We start from the raw sequence: 21,336 nt of genomic DNA, 5'->3' as shown, positions 1-21,336 counted from the left end.
GGCGTTCTGGAGGAACTGCAGACGTAACATCTGTCCGTTTCGGAGAAGCGAAACCACGTTCAGACCCCAGCGGGTGAAGTGATGCTAATTTATGTGAAGCGCTGGAGGGGTACATAAAATGACATGGCGGGCCACATGTGGCCCGCGGGCCTTGAGTTTGACACATGTGCTTTATTATTTTAAATTATATTTAGAATTCCTAATTGCACTTTCAGAACCATTTGAAAGAAGTTGCATGTTTTACATATATTGTTTTTTTCAGTTCCTTTATTTATTTATTTTACATTGGCTGTTCTCCTGATTTTACTGACTGAACAAATTAAAATTGACATTCAGATCGCTCTGACAGGCATTAATTTTTTTGTTTGTTAATAGTTGCACACGAGTAGAGTTGCCAGTCGAGGGTGATTCTTTTTTGTGGCAACATTTCAGCTTCAGGAGTTTTGAAATAAGAAAAATGTATTAATGTTTTAAGTTTTAAATATTGTGTTAAAACACTGACATGTTTAACAATAACAAATTAGTAATAATTGGATAAATTAATAATTACAGGTGTTTTTTTCCCCACCATTGTCTCTGAATGTGTTCCACCCTGTTAGGAACATAGTTAAACATGTCAATTTAGGGGAAAAATACTTTTTCTTAAAAGAGTGTGTGTGTCCCTTTTACTGTATATGTTTTATTTTTGAAATTGTAACATGTAGTTATGGGTCATTTATGTCTGTATTTGTTTTGTTTACTCATTATTACCGACAGCATAGAAAATATTGCTAATTTTAAAAACTTATGTAATGTAATGTAATTTTATTTATATAGCACACTTTCAGCAACAAGGCAATTCAAAGTGCTTTACATGAGTTAAAGGAAATACAAACAAAATAACAAACCAAAGGAAAGAAAAAAAAGAGGAAAGAAAACTAATCTAATGTTCTAAAGTATGTAAACTAAGTGCTCCTGTTCAGGGTTGCTAAGTATCTAATACAATTTCTAAATGGTGAGTACTCTACAGTTTCTGATATTACTAATAAACTAAAATAATCAACAATACCTTATACCAATATGTGCATTTATTGGTCTTCAATTCCCAACATGGCAAAGAAAAGTCCACAGTACTTAATGTTTCTGTAACAATATTTAAAACAGATAAATGGCAAAGACATCTGATAATAACTCAGACTATTCTGCAACTCTATTTCATCATCTGAAATTTTTTATTTTACTTAAAATGATAACTTTTCACCCTGTTTGGTTCATGAACCTAACAGGGTGAAACTTTTCTAACTAATCTACTTGTAGCTCTTTATGGGGTCAACATTTAGCTAGTTAACCTTCAACATACTCTCTTAGAACAGATGTGTTGAAAACAACGCATGATGTGTTAAATTTTAACACATGTGCCGCATCAGCTCAAGGACAACACGTGACGTGTTATTTGTAACACAATTTTTGTGTCTGTCATTTTAACACAAGTATTGTGTCACTTAAATCAACACAAAATATATGTCAAGATGTGTTATTTTGAAACACAAATGTGTAGAATGTATTTTCATAGATTAGACCTTATAAAAATTGACAATTCAAATTGTTGATATTAGAGATTCTTTTATTACAATCAGGAAAATAACAAAGTTGACACAGCTACAATTTATAGTTAAAATATTAAAAAATTTAAATAGAAATTGAAATCACCAAGCTAACAAAATAGCACTTTTTCTAATGTTAAATACAATAACNGGAAACGTTACTTACTGACCAGGGCAGAGTTCCCCCTCTGCCCGCTGATGGTCCGACACGTCGTTCCCACTGATTGTATCCTCTGCTGCCAACCACTGGCTCGTTCGGGGTCGCAGTCCTCCGTCACGAACCTTCCTGGGTTCCTTTTTTTCTTCTCCTCTCAACGCGAAGTCCTCTTCCTTTTAAGAGCCACTGTCAGCGTCTTGCAGGTTCCAGGTATCCTGCCTACGGGCACGCCCACCCCACGCAGGTGACTGGAAGCAGCCATTAGTTCTTGGAGTCCACAGTGAATAAAAAAAACAAAACATGCAGCAAAAACAAACAAAAACCACACTTAAAAAGCAAAAACTAATTTCCACTGTGTGACATATATAATGTAAACAGCACTGCCAGAGATGCAATAAGTTTATAGCAGGTGTGTGAATGATCTAATGATCGGACTGCTGATTGCAGCCAGTCCACATTGTTAGCAGAACTAGGGGGCCCCAAAACATTTCGCGTAGGGCCCCATAGAGACTTGGGCCGTCTTTGTCTCTTCCAGTACCCGAATAGGGCAGAGAGGCTCATCGGGCCCACCTGCATCAAAGCGAGCAAGCTAGAGGGCCACATAGTGGCTTGCAGATGAGGTCACCTTAGGAAGAAACTCTACATTGAACCAAAGAGTAACCCCCGAACCAGCTGGTTTCTAATGGCAACAGGATTCATGAACAGACAACGCATGTAGTTCACCCACCCACTTTTCTGCAGCAATGGCAAGGGGAACAGCGGTCTTCCTTGAGAAGCACTCAAGGCTCACTTGAGCCAAGGGCTCAAACGAAGGAGATTGTAGGGCAGCAAGGACAAGAGAGAGGTCCCACACAGGCCCGACAGGGCGTGTGGGAGGGGCCAAACGTTGGGCACCTCTCAGAAACCAGGAAATATCCTTGTTACGGCCTCTCATCTCTCCACCCATCACCGTATGCCAACAAGAGATGGCAGCAACACAAACTTTCAGAGTGGATGGAGACTGACCTTGAGAAAGCATTGCTTGAAAGAAGGTTAAAATAACAGAAATATGACAGTGTATAGGGTCCTCATGTCTGGCATGACACCAGCTGTTAAAAACCTTCCACTTGTGGGTGTACACCAGCATGTGGAAAGGGCCCTGGCATTAGTCACTGTATGTCCGATCTCTCCGTCTTACTTTGAGAAGGTAATACCGGCAAACACAGAGCTGGAGGTGACTGAGATTGGGATGCAGGATCTGACCCCCAGCTGTGGCAGAAGGTCCTTCCTGTGGAAGCTGCAACAGAGCCTGATCAGCAGTAGAAACCAGGTTCTCCGGGGGCCAGAGGGAAGCCACTAGAAGGACCTGATGCCCCTCCTGAAGTACTCTCAGGAGTGTTGGGCCTATCAGAGGAAGCGGCAGAAAGGCGTAGAGCAGCACTCTTAGCCAGTCGTGTGCCAGTGCGTCTTGGCCCAGGGGACTGGCACTATCTGCCAGAGAGAACCAAAGCGGGCAACATGTCGTCTCTTGGGATGCAAATAGGTGTACAGCTGCTTTGCCGTATCTCTCCCAAATCACAGAGAAGGCAGCGAGCCCAGTCGATCCTCTCTCACTGCATCTCACCACTGAGCCAGTGATGCAAGGCATTGAAGGGACACCAGCAGTTTCCTGTGTCGGTGCAGTGTACGATATGGGTCCAGCTTTAGGCTGTTGGAAAGGTTGAGAATGGTTGAAAATGAAAATGTTTTATTGCGTTTATGCGCCATTATTTCAGGTAGTTCTCAGTGAAACTCAGGTGAAAATGCTGTTAAAAGGTTAATAAAGGAAGCCACGTTCTGACAACTTCCTGAAGATGGAGTTTCAGAAAAAGCAGGAGTTTTTAAAGAGGCAGAGACCCAATTTCAAGGCATTTAATTACAGTCACATTCCTTTTAAATTATATTTGGCAGCATTTTCATTACAACTGAAGGTAACAGTTACTTGTTTGTGCTATTAATGGCCAACACACATCATTTACTTCTTTAACAAATTCTAAAATCTGGAGGCCGATTATCAAAACGTTTTATCTTGCATGCAGAGATCAGGTTGCATAAGAAGGTCCCCTACAAACGACAGGTCCTCTGAAATCCAACCAACTCGATTGAACTTTCAAGAAGTAAGCCTCGTCTGCGATGAATCCAATCATTTACAACATTTTAAAAACTTTGGCATCTTCATGAGCAAATTCAAATTCTGGAACCAGCAAAACGACTTGCCACTGCTCAGAAGTCGGGGCGTCATAAAAATCTGACAAAAACAATTCAGATTGGGAAAATGAATCTCAGTGGCTGTGGAAGTACTTGCTGAGTTTCAAATAACTTCATCAACCCCCATCAGGTAATAACGCCATATTTGTGTGTTATTGCCTGACGGGGCATCAAATCGCAAAAATGGAAGTATTTATTTCTTAAAAGATGAGAAATTTAAATTAAAGATGGTAAAAGATGTGCACTGAACACTTCAGGATTGCTGAAAGGCAAAGCAAGCCGAGTTTAATATGAATATTTATTTAAAAATCCATAGTTCAATACAGAAATAGTCATCTATGTATTATCAGACAATCAGTACTTCGCCATGCTTTATCTGATCACGGGTTCAGTAAAAGTACAAGATAAATAGATTTATAGACATTTTTTTTTAACCCCCGGACTTGAGCTTTGTGCAAAGAAAACACAAGAAAGCAATAGAAACACCGGCACAAAGTAGATACGGATCAAATCGTTTTCAATAAAACAGTTTTCTGAAGAAGGCATCGCACAATTCCAAGAGAGTCAGTGAAAGATTTAAGGCCATTTTGTACAGTTAATCCTTCATATAGATAATCTGTAGACTTCAAAACACTCAGTTTTCACCAAAAGGAACTGGTGCATCCCTTGTAAAACTGTACATGCAAACATAGTAGTGCACGTCGTTAAGGAGATATGACAAGCATACAACATATTATTTGGATATCTTTAGTAAACAAAAATCTTACGTGTGTTAACACCTCACTTGGTATAATAATAATAATATATATATATAAACTCCTATAAATGTGCCTCGCACACACACACACACACACACACAGAGTAATTTACATGCACGCGTACACACTTTCATAAACACACTTCTGGCTTCATGAATAGGCAGATTTAATGAGCTGTGGCTCCATGGATTATATATATATATATATATATTATATATATATATTAAGCAAAAAGGAACTAAAAGCCGAAGAGCTCTGCTTCACATGAGAACTCAGGGCTGAGAAAAACCTCCGTCCTGGTCATCGGTCGATATGTAAAACATTTAGATCTACAAAATATCAAATTTTAAACGTCAGGATTCTTGTCATAATATTTATGAAAGGACATCATTAATGTAGTCAATTACAGAGGAGATTGTTTTGTAAAAAATTAACTAAAACATCACACACCATGTGGTGATGTTAACCAGTGACTGCCTGACCATCTTGGAATGGTTGTATACAGAGTCTGAGTGCCACCAAGTGGCCAATTATTTAATGAAATAATAATAAAATGATTTTGATTGTTTGGCCACAGGAATCTTTCTAAGAATGGAATCTCGGAATGGTGATATTTCGTCCAAGCATTTCGTGAAACCTCGATTGAACATCAGAAACACATTTGCCCTTCCAATCAATGCAGCCTGTGGTAAATCCCACAGTGCAGGATCAGTTTCCAGTTTAGTGCTTGTGTTTTACACTGCATCTGCTGCAGTAATGAGCTGCTCATTTTTGACCTGCTATCCTAATGATGTGTCCAGCTAAGCTTTGAACACAGCAGTTGTGCTAAGCTACCAAACACACGCTCACAAAGTTGGTCCAGTCAGACTGCTACAGTGACCACACATGAGAAAGAGGGAGCAAGAAAATGCCATAAGTTTAGGATTCAGAGGCAACTGTTGTAGGTCTGACTGGGAAATTACTTTTTGAATAAGAAAAAATACTGATGTACTCTGTTTTTAAGCTGTGTTAAGCCTAAAAGATGGAATTTATCCAATTAAAAAATATTTTATTAGGCGTTTTATCCTATATGTCTCATTTTAAATATTATGTTGATTCTCATACAAACTCATAAAACATTTAGTAATATTAAATACTTTATCCCTGTTTGGAAAGATATTACTTCAGTGACCTTTTTATAATTTAGCTGCTGTTACGTTATTTCATTCAGTCTTTCACTCTCATTCATCGCTGACAGCACAGATCGGACCGCATCCAACCCACATTCGCAACAAAAATAGAAGACATCAGTGTTAATTCATCGGATGTTGTCGGTGGATAACGACTCGCACAGACCATGGCACATACAAATACAAATATTAAAACTTGTGTACAAAGTTGTATCAAAGCCATAAGGTGTAATAAAAACCTGCAAACGCACGTACGTGCTCGCCAATGCCACAAAGAACCAAAAAGAAAAACGAAAACCAAACGCACGCAATGGGGTAATTTAGATTTTCTATGCATTTTTGACCACTGGGCTCGTTTTGCTCAAACAGCATTTAGTTTGAGAGCAGCTGCTGAGGTGTTAAAACATGGAGGGAGGAAGGTGGTGTGAGGACACAATGACATGAAACCCCTCAGCCACGATTAGCAAGGAAGTTTGGAGGGAAAAAAAAGACTTGAGTATGAAGACAGTAGCTACATTTCCATTCAACAGTCAATAATGCTACATAAAATTTAGAGTCACTCAAAAATGTTTCAAGTACCGTAAATTTGGATTCATTTTTAAAAACTGGACTTGGGGCAAACCAAAAAAAAAAAGTAAGAATCTACAATTTGGCAGCAGTTCTGTTTAGTTTGGCTACGGAAGCTATGCTAGCTCAAAAGAGACAGCTGATGTTGGCAAGTTGCTGTAAAACAGAAACTGTTCAAGGCCATAGAGCTTTATTAATTTTGAAAGACTGGACTAATCAATAAACTTAAGAATCAACAACATGCTAGCAGTCCAGCTTGGCTGCGGATGGTAGGCTAGCTCAAAACAATCAGCTAATGCTTGAGGCTATCTGGCATCTGGCTATATCCTTTTACCTGTATGAATATACATCATAAGAATTTTAATGCCAACATTAAATAGAAAAGCTAGCATTATGATGTTGTGGTACATTTCTAATATTACAGAAGGTTAGCATGTTGTTAGCACAAAACAACTGATTTGTTTGACTATTTAATCAAATGGTTGGCGATGGGATTGTAATTCAAACATTTTTGAGTTGTATTCACAAAGCGTGTGTTGTATGGGTTAAAAAGTCATGCACAAAACTTTCCATGATAAAAACAAACCTTTTGAACCTTCCTTTGAACTTTGAGAATTAGAGAAATTTCATAAAAAATTATAATATCAAATAAATAAAGCAAGGGAAAGAAGGAAAGGAGCATACGTTGGATGGAAACACAGCTACTAAAAGAGTGAGAGGCACAAAGGAAGAGAAACTAAGTGAGACACAGGAATTTACCTCCCACAAACGCATGTATGGAGAAAAGAGGTAGTGCAGGGTCACTGTCTGCATGCACTTGACTGAGGCTACACGCATGCAAAAAGGTTAATACAAACACCAGAATACAGTCCAGTACGGTACAGCACGGTACGGTACAGAAGGGCTACCAGGACCTGCACTGCAGCTATCTGACGTAAAGCCAGGAGAAGAGAAAGTATTACAACCTTCATGGTGAAACTGTATATAAAAGTATCAACAGTAAAAATCCTTGCTAGCATTTACTGTAAACAATGAGTTAGAGAGAGAAAAGAGAAAGAGAAGATACATATTTCCTTCTTTCTTTTTTTTTTTTTTTACAGAAGATCAAGTCATTTTTCTTTCTTTGTCTGGAAACATTCCCTTCACATTTTTTTTCAAGCTAAAATCCAGATCATTAACTCCTTCTTGTTTTTGCGTCTCTTTTCTCTGCACAGTTTGAATCTGTCGGCTCTCTCCGAAGCTTTTCTTGGTTTCACTCGCGCTCGCACCCACACGTACACAACAGAAGAAAAACAATAAACATCCTATCAAAATCCAGACAATTACAGGAATGCTCGATAGTGGAAGTAAACAGACTCTTGCTGCGTTTTCCTTCTAAAGCACCGCTTTCCCGGCCTGACGTGCAGCTTCCTGACCGCGAGAAAAAACACACACCCCTCCCCCGTCATCCATGACGGCAAATCATGGAGAGCGGCTTTAAGGAGACGGAAGTATTTTGCGCGTTAAGTTTGGAGAACACCTGACTGTAAGACTTTTGACTCTCTACGACTTGCTCCTTATATCTGGGTTTGGACCGGCTGCCCCGGCGGCGTGTAGGGAGGTGGCGCCGGCGAAGGCTTTATCCCCCGGGTCCGCATGTAGGAGAGGAACTGGTCCGGGATCTCGGCCAGGACGTCTTTGGCGAGCCGGGCCATGCTCAGAATGTGGTTCCCACTTCTGTCGATGTAGTCTCTGAATGGAACAAACTGGAAGGTAAAAACGAACAAAGAATTACTGGAAAGATTCGGAAAAACCGTCAGCGACATAAACGGCAAACTCAGAGTTACCGTAAGTTCACATTTCTTAGCATCTCTGGCTACTTTAGTGCATACAAAGCCCTTAGCATATCTTCCTTCTCTGCTAAAGAACTGGCAAAAGAAATTTCACAGCACAGTTTTCTAGTGTATAGCAGGCGTCGAATGTGAAACAGAAAAATAAGCAATAAAAATGAATAAAAGTCAATCATATCCTTTTGATTTGGGTCTAATTCTAGTCATTTTGCAGTTCCAGCCGATGCCTCAGGTTCAAAATTCAATGTCTGTTTTATTCTGGTGCTGTATACATGTTTAAACATTTTTACACGCAATACAAAGAGAACGTGTATGTAAATCCAATAATTTAACCATGAGTGTCACTTCACCTCATGACAAGGCGAAGAAGTTTTCACTGTGGTTTTATGAAGAATGACTGCACACATACTGTCTATACGGTCTAAAACATGATTAATAGCAACAACAACAACAACAAAAAATCACAGATCAAAAATATTCCTTTATTTTATTGGATGTTTCCACCTGCAGTAACAAGATCCTATTGCTGCTCATGCCTCACCATGCCATTTGAGTTATTAACTTGCTCATAATGAGAATCTGCAGGCTGAGCTGGAGCAATACTCCAAGGGTGAAACCAAGTTGTTTTTTTCTTCTCCTTCCCTGTACGAAGACACTGAATGTGTGCGTATCCGCTTATTAAAAAGCTGGCTAATGAGCATCCGTGTGGCTGTATGGGAGGGTGCCAGGCAGCGCGGTCTGATGATGGCGACATAAAGGTCACAGTCAAACAAACTGCTCAGTCTGACCGCACGTCTTTTCTTTGCATCGGTGCCGGGATATAGCCTGAATCCGACTGGTATTACTAGTGACGTTTTCCAGCGCAGCAGCAATAAAAAAAAAGAGGGATATGGATAGGTAAGAATGAAAAAAAGAAAAAGGTTGTAAATAGGATTAAAGAAATGAGTGCTTAAAATATAAATGTTGAAATCTAAAGAAGCCAAAATGCTTTCTTGGCTTTTCCAACACAACATTGGGACAGAGTTGAGCTGCAGGTCTCTATTCATCTACTTTAATGAGAAGGGGTCAAGAGGTGGCTCTTTGTGTGCGTCTGTGTCAAGGTTTTCCAGTGAGAGTCTGGTGCACCCATGGGCACCAGATTATGTTATAAAGAAAGGGAGGGAAGCAGGAAAAAAATACCTTACACACACTCCAGAAAATATCAAGGATACATAATCACCAAATTATATACATAAAAAAAAACATTGAAGTTTTAGTATAGATTTGGACAATATCACAGTTTCTGAAGAGGCACTTCACTGAAAAATGAAGCAAAGAAGCGAGGATAAAATGGATACTGAAGCCAATATTTAGTGATATTTCTACAAACATGACCTCAATTTAATGACAGCTTTAATCCAGAATGACTCCAACCACAGAACAAAACTGTACTGCAACCTTAGACACAGTTAGATTTGAAACCGTCATGACATTTGAGGTGGAAAAAAAAGGGACTGATTACCTGAACAATGTCTCTCTCTGCAAATCTTCCCCTGGATGAGATTCGGACTTCATCGCCATCCAACTCCACCATGGCTGAGAAGAAGATAAAGCGTTAAACCACAAACTAAATTATAAAAGGCGTGCAAGTCAGTTCTGGAGGCTGAATTCTAATCTAAGAGTGTAACTTGAAAATGTTTTTTTGTCGTATTAGGTACGGCTTACCATCAAATTCTGCTGGACCGACCCCCACAATAATAATTGACATTGGGAGACATGAAGCCTACAACACAGAGAGAGAGAGAGAGAGAGAGAAAAGCAGAGCCATAGAAGATTAAAACAGTCTCCCAAACTTTGCATTTGTTTAAGCAGGATATTTATCCCTTAAGTATTTTTCAATTGCACAAAGAAATCAAAAGACCAGCCACTGTTAAAAGAAAAAGTTCAAAGTACTGGTTCAACTAGTTAAAAGATGGAGACATAAAATAACTGCAGAGTCGCATTATAACACATCTGACTAAAACAGTTTGATCATCAGCTGAGCAACACTATTTGATCTCACGCTACAATAACTAGATGCCTTACTCACCTCAGCATGCTTAAAGCTCAAAACAAAACTGACCTCATGACCTACTTCCTGACTGACATGGCTAATATTCTCTGAGCAATTAGCGTCATTGCCTGACGGTCAGCTGATCCTTGAAAATAAAATATGAATTGACAAAAAAAAAAATGATATGGCGTCCTCCCGGCTAAAAGCAACAAGCCATGTTCTGAACGTTCATACTGTATTCATAATAATAATAATGAACTTAATTTAAACGCGATTAAATTAGATAAATTGTTCCGTATTATGCATTTTATTTTCCAGTAAACACACAAAGGCCCCGTTGATGCTTGGCGCCGTGCGCTCGGTCTGAGCGGGGGTTTGTGTGAGTGTTTGGTGTGCGTCTCCCTCCGCCTGCAGTGCCGTGTGGGTTGAGACATCGCAGTCACTCACGTTACAGATAAGGAAATCTACAAGAGCGGCTGAACTCACTGACAGCCTGCAAATGACAAGAGTTTACGTCGTGTTTGTGGGTAGAGCTTTGAAGGGTGTATTATAGGGAGGATATCAATGGTGTGTGTGTGTGTGTGAGAGAGTGTTCAGTGTATCTGAGTAATGATCCGACCTCAGGCAGGAGAGACAGATGATCCTATCTAAACATGTCAGGGTTTTTTGTGTTTCCTCTCAATAAACGTTCCCCTTTGGGTCTCCATTCCCTGTAGTTTGTCTTTTTCACCTAATGTCTGTCCATTTCCAACCGTTTTACTCTCTGTCGTTACGTTGTCTCTCTACATTTTACAGCCCGTGTTTCTTTCAAAGGCTCGGGTCGCTGGCTTAACAGGAACCCCTTCGCTTTGTTTGTATTCTACGCGACACTCTTTCCTCTGGAGCTCGCTTTGAGTCGACAGTGATGGAGAGGACAGGGGAGGGGTGGAAAGCACACCGTTAGAGGAATATGTAACTAATAAAAAAAAAAAAGAGAGAAGAGTAAAGGCTCTCTTGTTACATAACATCTCTAGTGGCAAAGCAGGAAAAGGAAGATCATTTCTCTTGACAGCTTCTCTTCTTCTTCAGCTCGACTTTTGCTTCTGGATGATAAAAATAACTGATAAATGCCATAATGTGTGATTTTTTTCCTGACGTCTCTCTGTCAGTAAAGTTAGAAGCTGATAATTATCCACAAAACAAGCTGATTAGAAAATAGCAACTTGTTTTTTAGCCGTCATTCAGAGAGTGGTGTATGTAATCAGGAGCGACGGGAAAATAACCCAGAAAACAAGACGGCGGCAGTGGATGTTGGTTTAATTAAAGTCTGAATCTGATGAAATGTGCTCCAATGGAAGCCGAGGGATCCAAAGAAAAACGTGAAAAAATAAAAAAAAATTAATAGCCGACTTCTAATGAATTCAACTGATGCTTTTAATGAGTGGAAGCTATTGCTGATCAGATACTAAAGTAATCTGATATATTGAATATACATGATTTCTTCTTCTTCTTCTTGACGTATCTGGTTCTGGTATGTGGTAGGTCATCACTAGCATGTAGAGGTTTTAAAGTTTTTAACCAGAACTTTAAATATGAGAATATGAAATATGAAACCCAAGTTTCTGCTTGGGTTTGACAATGTTATTGTGCAAAGTCCAATTATTTCTTCATGTGTCATGTTTTCCTACTGAATAAAGGAACGTAAATTACTTTCTTTTTTTTTTTAAGATGAGATGATGCTACTGCAATAAAAACATTTATTTAAAGGCGTTTGTACAAAATTTTACAAGGATTTTTAATATCTTCATGGACATTGAACACAATCTATACGTAATTACTAAAATAAAAGAAAATAAAAAAAACAGTTCGTGTCACATTAATCAACTCCATTTTATAATAAAGTCCACAGCCTTCTGAAAAAAAAGTTTAATATTTAGTATATTTACTACATTTTACTGCATCGTTCATTAAGTTTATGAAGCAGAATCATTATTGAGGGCAATTATGCTGGAAATCTGAGTTTTAGATTTGAAATGAGTGTCAGACTTTACCAGTCGAGAAGTGAAGAGTCCAGTTTACTCACATTGACAATCGACTCCTTCGTTTGGGCCATGTCCGAGATAACGCCGTCGGTGATGATGAGCAGCACAAAGTACTGAGAACCGTCCTTCACAGAAGCAGCGTATCTGGAAACAGAAGCGCAAAAATAACTAGCTTTTAGCTTCGTACAACAACCTAGAGCTCTTAAGATGAAGAGCACTTGGGTCGTGCGGCAAGAGGCACACAAGCCAGCTCAAAACCAGATTAAGGCTGAGGAGTGGCCTAGTCAAAGTTTGGATTTAAATCTGACTGGAATGGTGTAGTACAATCTTTGTCTAACAATGCACTAACGTTGCAAAATTAAAAGACGTCCACAAAGTGGTTGATTTATGGGTAAATACTTTTTAACATGAGGCCATGTTAGTTTGGATGGTCCATTTCTCATTACAAATGTTTGTTTGACCACAGAAAAGCAGAAAAACAGAAGACATCTCTTCTGAACCTTGTTGGCACGTTCACTCCTGTGAAGACGGACAGTCCGCAATGGTTTCCAAACTGTTTGGAAACGACCTTGTAATGGTTCCCAGATTGAGGTGCACTTGCAGCTTCCTCGCTAAAGTCAAGGCTAATGTCTTTTCACCTTGGTATTGTTCTATGCAAAGTGGTTCTTGCATACAAACTGTGTTTTTTCCCACATGTGTGTACGTCTGCGTACTTATTAAGTCTAATAAAGTGCTTTATCTGAGTGGCCTTAATAGTGGGTGATCACAAAGCAGGAGCAAGCCTGATGTCATGCATCAATATTCAGGTCTTTTCTCACAAACCCTGCTTTCGTCTCGTCATGCCAGTGAGATTTCAGTAAATTATCACTCAGATCTGTGAAATAACCTGATGAGACATCACTCGGGTGCACCGCTTTAATTACATCCTTGTATGAAAAGTTTCTTAATGTGTTTTTCAGAGAACTTTGACGCGCCAGCTCTCCTTCCCTGCAGCATGATTTATGCTCTCATCGCGGCGCAGACAGAAACAAACATGTAATCAACTCCTTAAATAAAAACACTTCTTGTTAGCTACCTGGCAACACTCGCCTCACAGAGCTCATTATGGAAAAAAAAATAAGCCGGGAGAGTGTGTTTGGAGTCGGTGCACCCGCGCGTTGTTTCGCACATACTCCAAAGAAATCAATTACATAAGCAGTGGTGGAAAACATGCGAGTGGAGGAGCAAAGAAAAGTTGCTTTAATTACACTACAACTCCAAAAAGCGAGTGTTTGTGGTACCTGGCGACGTGGTTGATGACGGGGGAGAAGTTGGTGGGTCCGTAGAGCTGGACGGACTTCAGACTCTGGTAGTAGGCCTCCATTACACCCTCAATGCCTGCGCAGTACGGGTTCTGAGGGTTACCGTTCTGAAAACGCGAGAAAAGGTCAGTTATTGCAACATCTTGGACGAGCAAGTGAAGGAGACGGAGCAATGAAACGTAACTGAAACCTTAAAGGGGCAGGATTATGTTAAATCAATGTTTTAAGCTTTACATCATGTTATGATGTTATTCCATCACCAAAAGCCGCCTCACAGAGCATCCCTCTTCCCAACCAACCCCCCCAAAACAAGTGCAACAAATAACAAAAAACCAGGGGAAACGCAACGCCGCCGGGAAAAAGAAAAAGTCACTTTATGGGCCAAAAAAAGGCACAATGTAACTGAAAAATACATAGTACTGCCTCTTTAAGAAACAAGCAAAGAGACTTTAATTCTCTCTGTTCAGAAAAGGGTTAAGTTAAGCCTCATAAATTACTAATCCAAGCCTGCTTTAAGCTTCCTAATAACTTTCTTATAAAATATCAAAGTTTAAAAAGTTTTGCTTATGCGCATAAAGAAAGTCCGACAGCAGAATTTAGATCATGTCCCGGCCTTCCACTCACCAGGGCAAACTCATGGGACACCCGTCCGTCCGGCGGCAGCTTGGCTCCGAAGCCCAGTGCGGGGAACATCTTGTCGCTGTCGTAGTCCTGAATGATCTCGCCGACCGCCTTCAGGGCCATGGCGTAGGCGTTCAGCTGGTAGGGGCTCATGTAGTGGAGAGAGGTGGGCTGGGCTGGGTTTCCTATGAAACGCAAAAGGCGTGCAGGACCATCAGAAATTCAAAGATTGCGAGCTGATATTTTACGACCCCTCGGTTTTCTGAAAATATTTTACTGTGTCGAGGAAAAAAGTTGGGAATTTTGTCAGGGAGCAAGTTCAAAATTGGGTTAACGAGTAAACGCCTTAAAAGACGTAGTTGCTTCACAGACGCAGCGCTAATGTAAAGTTTATTTTGACCTTCCAAGTTGTGACTTATGTCAGCGGTTCGCTTGCTCATAAAAACATTTCCTGACAGACCCACAGGATCATGTGCACCAACAGTTCAGACTCATCGGTCCGTCCACTGCTTGAAAGCATTTGCTACATTTAACAGAACTTAGCTTAATTGCTGCCCCCTGTTCTGAATGGCTGGAGCTCAACCCTAAATGCATAACTCGCTCCGTAATCAACACCATCTTAGCCTGTTAGCGCGCTGAGCTTTAGCTGCCAGGTGTGATGGAGGGGGGCCATTAAGGAATACTTGATTTCTCCATTTGCATATGTTTGAATAAATTTCCCTTATGTGCTCAGGGTTTTTTTTTTTCTGTCTTCAGGCAGCTCTCTAAGTGTGAATGTGTGCACGGTTCAAGTGTGTCCTCACCGTTGGACGCTGTGAAATCAATGGCCACCGTGAAGTTGATCTGGGTCCTTTGAAAACAAAAGGAGACACCGTTTATTAGTCAGGACATGGCAGGTATTGACAGCACCGGTCGGGAGAGACCGACGCCTCATTTGAAATCAAAAACACTCCACAACTTGTTGACCTCTAGAAGGATCATGTGGTTAGGCAATCTGTCATGGCAAATCCTCAACGCTGCCGCTTGTACACTAATCCTTGGAGTCAAACCCCAATCGGGTCATCATCCTTGTTACCTTCACATGTCAATGAAAAGCAGAGAAATCTCTTTGAGCCCAGAGTTAATTGCCCTCATGTTCAAACTAATGTGTACAAAGAGTAGACATAATCACCCCAACAGGGTGTGACTGTCATGGTCACATTGTTTTTTGTTCCAAGTCAGTCTTGTGCTTTGCTTGGACTGGGCTTGGGCCCCCGGGGCAAAGATACGTCATATCACCAGTCAATCTCCAACAACTGGTCTGGCAGCACTTGATGTAGCTTTTAATATAAGTGTATTAAATAAGTAGAAAACCAAAGGAATCAGTAATGGTGGAAACACCGTTTTTCACAGCCATGAAAACACTATTTAGCTACTTTACTCAATCACCGGAAAATAACAGGGCTTTTTCTCGGGGACAGCTGTAGGGACACGGGGTCAGCAAGTGGATTCTGGTCCAGGTCCTCATGTTGGCAAACAGAAGCTCCATCCGAGCAGTCTAAATAATTCATGTTCCTGTTCCTCTCCTGCCACACCTCTGGCCGTCACAGATGCACAAATGCTTGACAGAACAACTCAAACTGTGAGGGGAAAAAACCGGGACGAGGTGAACTTAACGGCAACGAGGAACGAATGTGTTACAACCACCACAAAGGAAACTTAACTGAGTGCAATAATCATCCATATTCCTGCATGATCTGCTTTAAACACATTTGAGTTTGTTAGTATGAGTCATTTAAAGTCTACTGATGAGTCAGTCTGAGATTCAGAGCCATCCAGATCTGATTTTTATAAAGCTCTGACCTTACTCCATTGATATTAGCAGATTCTAATTTCATTTAAGAGCTATAATTAACCACACTGATGTTTTGTGTGTGTGTGTGTGCTTCTAGGCAACCCAGTCAAATCATGCGTGAAAGAAAAGTCATTGTTAAAGTGGGTTTTACTGTTTCCACTCAAATTAAAGAGATTTGTTATCTGACATTTTCCCCTGTCTTTAGATTTAATCTCTAGAAATAGCCGGCGTCTAGGTAATACACCTGCACGATTGGATTTAAAGAGGTTGTATTGGAAAAGCAAAAATAAATGAACAAATTACTGCTTTGTGTTTTTAATAAAAAAAAAACAAACAAAACAAACAAAAAAACTAAGTCACCTGAAATCTGGTCCATCATTTAGTCTGCAGTTTTTTTCTTTTTTGTTCAGGAAAATGATTTTGCACTTTTGACCGTGCAAAAACAGTGCTTTCTTATTCCTTATGCATCACCATCAGTGACATTGGAATACTAAAAAACACTTCCAGTTGCTTCATACTTTTTAATCTTCACACTAAAAAGTCACTTAGAACTTCTAAGTAAAGTGCAGCCCTTCAAATGCTAATATGCGTCTTGTTTATCTGGCGCGTAACACGCAGCTGATGCAACGCACAGTCACTCCATACCACTGATTCACTGATGCTGATGGAAAGCGACACTTTGCCAGGAGAAGCAGGGAGGTCGTAAACCATACAGGACAAGAAGTAGATCCTGAACGCTGTGAAACGACGCTTGGTTTGGGGAGCGCCGGAAAACAGACCTGCTGCTGAAGACTGTGGCACAGCAGCTCAGATTAAAAACTCGCCTGGTTCCCAAAATGTTACTGCATTTTCTGGAACTCTGAGTTTTACATTAGCGCCTCGCCTAGAGCCAATATAAATAAAACATATGTGCTTCCTATAAACTTAGTGGTCAGGAGGGAAATACTGCATGGGATATGTAAAATAGTACAAACTCTAAGGAAGGACAGGGCGATGTGGCTTAAAAATAATTATTTTTCTTGCTTTCGTTTATAAATGGCAGGAAATATTTTTTAAAAAGTGGATTTTTTTTCAATCAACCCTTCTCTTAGTTGTGTTTTGGAGCATCAGGGCCCAAGAATATTATGAGGATATAGTCATAATATTAGCTGAATAAAGACACAAATTTACCAGAACATCTTAAAGTTACCAGAAAAAACTCAATTGAAATGAAAAAAGCATCTTGAGTCATGCAGATATGACGTGACCTTTCTCTGAAATGGACTAATTTGAAGCTGACGAGTTCAAATTTGCAGTAATGCCTCATCAGTAGCCAATACAAACGTATAACTTCACAAGACGCTAATGTTCCTCATTTAAGTTTTTCTTTAATTTGTCATAAAATGATTACTTTATTCTCCTCATACTACAGTTTTACAGCTTTATTGTCGTGTGACTATCATATTACCTACTACCACTGTATTCTTGTAATCTGACTTTATTCTCGTATTAGAGAAATAAAAAAACACTAGCCCCGTCCTAATATTCTGTCGTAAAATTGACTTGAATTCAAAGTCCAAATAAATAGCAGCTGCAAAACACGCTTGTCAAACAAAAAGGATGGATGTATTTACCATTTACATAGGAACATAGAATACAGTCTGACATTTGTTCACTGAAAGCTTTAACATGAGAATATTCCTGCCTAAAAAAAAAAATAAAAAAAAGCCAAAAACTTTAAATCATGTTCAGAAACGATGTTTCCTTGCTCCTCCGTGCCGGGGTGAAGTGTGCATGCATGAGTGCGCTGAGCGACCTGAAAACAGCATCAGATGTTGAGGGAAGTGACCTCTCCTGATGAGAGGCAAGCAGATGTTTCTTGTTGGACAGCGTCCACATGGCGGCAGAAGAAGCCAAACGCCCGATCACTTTGACTCCCCTACATCAACCTCGGTTGTCACCTTCACTTTTACACCATGGGTGGCTCCTGTAAACTAGGCCAGACTTCTGAGGGCTCAACTGGCCACAAAACCACCTGATTTCTTGATTAATCTCTCATACAGTAGACATGTGTAACACTGTAATCTTCATGTTGTTTTTCAACAGTTAGGCTAACAAGTTTTGGAACTTATTATTCTTTTATAGAATATAATTTAAAGATGTTTACAGGACAGACAGATGAGCTGAGATTAAAGAAAAGGCCTGAATATTCCTAAATTTCATTTTCTCTTCCATTTTTTGAAAGTTACCTCCTTTTTTAATTTCCTTGTATCCTAGTGTCGTTTCCTCCTTTTTACTTTGGGTCTTTCCTTCCTTTAGTTTTCTACTTTGTTTTTGCTCTTCTACCTTCTGTATTTCCTTTGTTGTATCCTTCCTAGTGTCATTTCTTCTTTTATTAATGTCATTTGTTTCTTCCTTTTTGTATCTTTTACCCTGTTTTCAATTTATTCCTTCCTTGTCTAAGGTTTTCCTTCATTGAATTTTCCCTTTCTTCCCTCTTGTTTTGTGTCTGCCCCTCTTTTCTTTCTTCTCTACTTCCTACCTCGACTTATTTCTTTTCCTTTCTTTCCCAGCATCCTCATATTATTTTGCAATCTTCTGGCCTCACGTCTTTGTCCGACATCTCTCATTTCCTTCCTTCCTTCATTCCACGTCGTGCTGATTACATATTTAAAGTTTGTCCACTGCAGAATTTTGTGTTAATAAATCCATACTTAACATTAGTGTTTTACATTGTAGGATGAACATAATGGACTGTTTCAAGTTTCCAATTAAGCCTGGTGTCTTTTCAAGGAGCTGCCTTGTTTGCCATTTTTTCCTCTTTGATTTTATTTTTTTGTCTGCTTCTCCCACTAATGATAGCTTCTCAGAAAGATGACAGTGCCAGCAGAGTTCCCTCCTGCCTCTATTCTGGTTTCTATGCTCAATTCACAAACCAAACAATATCTGTCACGTTGAGTGACAGAGCGGTCTTCAAAGACGGTGTTAAAAATGAAAGATATCGGCAACAATTCATCACTTCATCATCACTCCGGCACAAAACGGGGCTTCTTTGTTACAATTCATGGGTAGCGCCATCAAAGGGAAGGAAAAGCATGAGAGCGCCGTCAATCCGGACTTACGGAGAGCGCTTTCAAATCAGTCATTTATGCTAATCCAACCAGCAGGTCTAGTTCCTAATTAGGTTCAATTGAACAATTAGCTGATTAGGTTGAAACTGCAAAAAGGAGCCGTCAGTCAGACGACAAAGAACCAGCGACGACAGAAGCAGGTAGGGAAAAGAGACGGCAGTCCATCTGGACAGGTAGGCACAAGGAAAATGCTCAAACGGAGGAATGTCTGGGTGTGTGTTCACACTTAAATGTGCATCTTTCTGTCTGTGCACACAAACAAACACGCTGTCAGCCCATTACGCAATTGGACTAAGTGCGACAGGACCATTACGGTCCATTTAGGCTGCAAACAGAGAAACCGCACTTGGCTCCTAATTTACCCACACAAGGGTGTTGGAGCATTCAGCTTACACACTCTCAATGCAGTGCCAAAAAAGACGGTGGGGGAAAAAAAAAAAAAAAAACACAAAGTGGCTGAGAAATCCACACTCGGGGAGAAACTGATGATGGAGGACGTCTCCTTTAGCAGACAGTGAGTGTGTGAACGTATGTCAGGACATGCGGTGGGAGCTCAGGCTTGCATTTTATAACTGAAAACACGTCCTCGGTTGAACTGGATAGCCGTGGCATCTAAGTATTACACTAGTATCTCCTTGCAATCTCTCTCTTTTTTACCCTGCCACTTGCAGGTTTCAACAACTCAAATTTAAGACATTTGTAGGACCATCCATTAAGAGTTCAATTTAAGACCTGTATCGCAACAGATGTACTATAAATGTAAAAAATGTGCACTTTGCTAGCTGGCTAGCAAATGTGATTAGCAGCTAGTTACCTGTAGCTGCCCCCTTGAGTCACAGAGCGCAACAAAGATGTCTGCATGCGACTCAAATTTTTGTCTGACAGAAACTTAAATACATTAACATGTGATGAATGTATTAAAGGCCAAGAAATTTTCATAACTGAATTTTAGCTACATACATTTAAGACTAAGGAAGCGCAGACTCGCTGTTCTTCAAAAAAATAAAATAAAATAATTGAGGATCATCAAGAAAATCTAAAAAAAAAAGAAGCAGCGTGTTGTTTTTATTCCTTTGGGTCTGTGCCACAAAACAATTCAAACCCACAAAACTGTTTCAAAAAACTTTTATGAAGAGATGAAAAACAAGCTACAAGCTAGCCAACTTTTTTTTGGTAGCCTGTAAACACAAGTGCATCAGTGGCATTTTCTGTTAAAGCTGTAGACACACAGTCTCTCCTTTGACAGCCTCCCCCTCTGTGACTCTAATGAAGGCAGAGTGTGTAGGCGAACATTTACGCCATGCCTTACTACACACGGTCAACGCTCCTGCGAACCATACGTCCACAAGCGCCATGTACAGAGGCGCCAGGATGAACGCATGGAAGCCGCTACACACCAGGACGCAGACACACAAACACTGATCTGTGTGTGACTTGGGGTCAGCCCATCCGTCAGTCTCTCTATCTCTCTCTCTTTCTCTCCCCCACCATCCTTTCGCTGTCACCCTCTCACATGCAAATGTACACTTTTCCGCCCGACTCCCTCACATAGAGGGATCATTATCTTTGGCACTTTGCAGACACGCCGTCATGACGGGCTGATTATCGAGATAGGGATGGCGCTCGGCACGCCAGCCCTCGTTAACAATGCGGCCTCTGCAGTTTGCGGCGGGCGCTTACCCTCCTTTGATGTAGTCCAGAAAGGTGACTTCGACGTCCACGAGGAAGGACAGCAGCGTTACCTGGAGACGATAGGGTAACAGTCAACGATCCCCGACGGGACATATGTGGGTGTTTCTCTCTAATTTAATAAAAAAAAGTCCAGTTCTATTTAACGGGATGAAAGAAGCTGTGGGACGTGAAGCATAAAATCACATTTCAGGTCTTTTAAACTCAGCTCAATGCACTGAGGGAGGAAAAAGAAACTGAAGCAGAGTTTTGGCTTACTGTTCCAGAGTTTTTGTAGTTTTTCTTCTTTCCTTTTTTCTTGGCATTTACCACCTGTAAAAGGGAACAAGATGCACTAGTTTAAAACTTCACTCATGCAGCAAATCAGAAATTCCTACACATTTTCATCCAAAATCATTTTAATTTATATGTAAAATAAAAAAGGGATATTTCTACTGTG

General features: G+C 40.2%; 1 protein-coding gene across 1 annotated transcript in view; it reads right to left on the bottom strand.

Moving 5' to 3' along the window:
- Positions 1–4,245: 4,245 nt before the first annotated feature.
- Positions 4,246–21,336, bottom strand: part of LOC103155875 (copine-8) — a 52,907-nt gene continuing 35,816 nt past the window's right edge. Inside the window, exons 11-19 of the mRNA XM_007577764.2 lie at positions 21,156–21,209; positions 20,889–20,950; positions 15,068–15,114; positions 14,268–14,449; positions 13,623–13,750; positions 12,384–12,486; positions 9,994–10,051; positions 9,791–9,864; positions 4,246–8,205 (exon numbers count right to left, since the gene is read on the bottom strand). Of these exons, the coding sequence (XP_007577826.1) occupies positions 8,017–8,205; positions 9,791–9,864; positions 9,994–10,051; positions 12,384–12,486; positions 13,623–13,750; positions 14,268–14,449; positions 15,068–15,114; positions 20,889–20,950; positions 21,156–21,209 (897 nt within the window). The 3' untranslated portion in view covers positions 4,246–8,016. The remainder of the gene's footprint in view (positions 8,206–9,790; positions 9,865–9,993; positions 10,052–12,383; positions 12,487–13,622; positions 13,751–14,267; positions 14,450–15,067; positions 15,115–20,888; positions 20,951–21,155; positions 21,210–21,336) is intronic.

The sequence above is a fragment of the Poecilia formosa genome, unplaced genomic scaffold, assembly GCF_000485575.1.
Source record: "Poecilia formosa unplaced genomic scaffold, Poecilia_formosa-5.1.2 Scaffold9, whole genome shotgun sequence".
NCBI classification, from domain to species: domain Eukaryota; kingdom Metazoa; phylum Chordata; class Actinopteri; order Cyprinodontiformes; family Poeciliidae; genus Poecilia; species Poecilia formosa.
The sequence above is the reverse complement of the archived record's forward strand: the minus strand, read 5'-3'. Positions and strand labels throughout refer to the sequence as shown.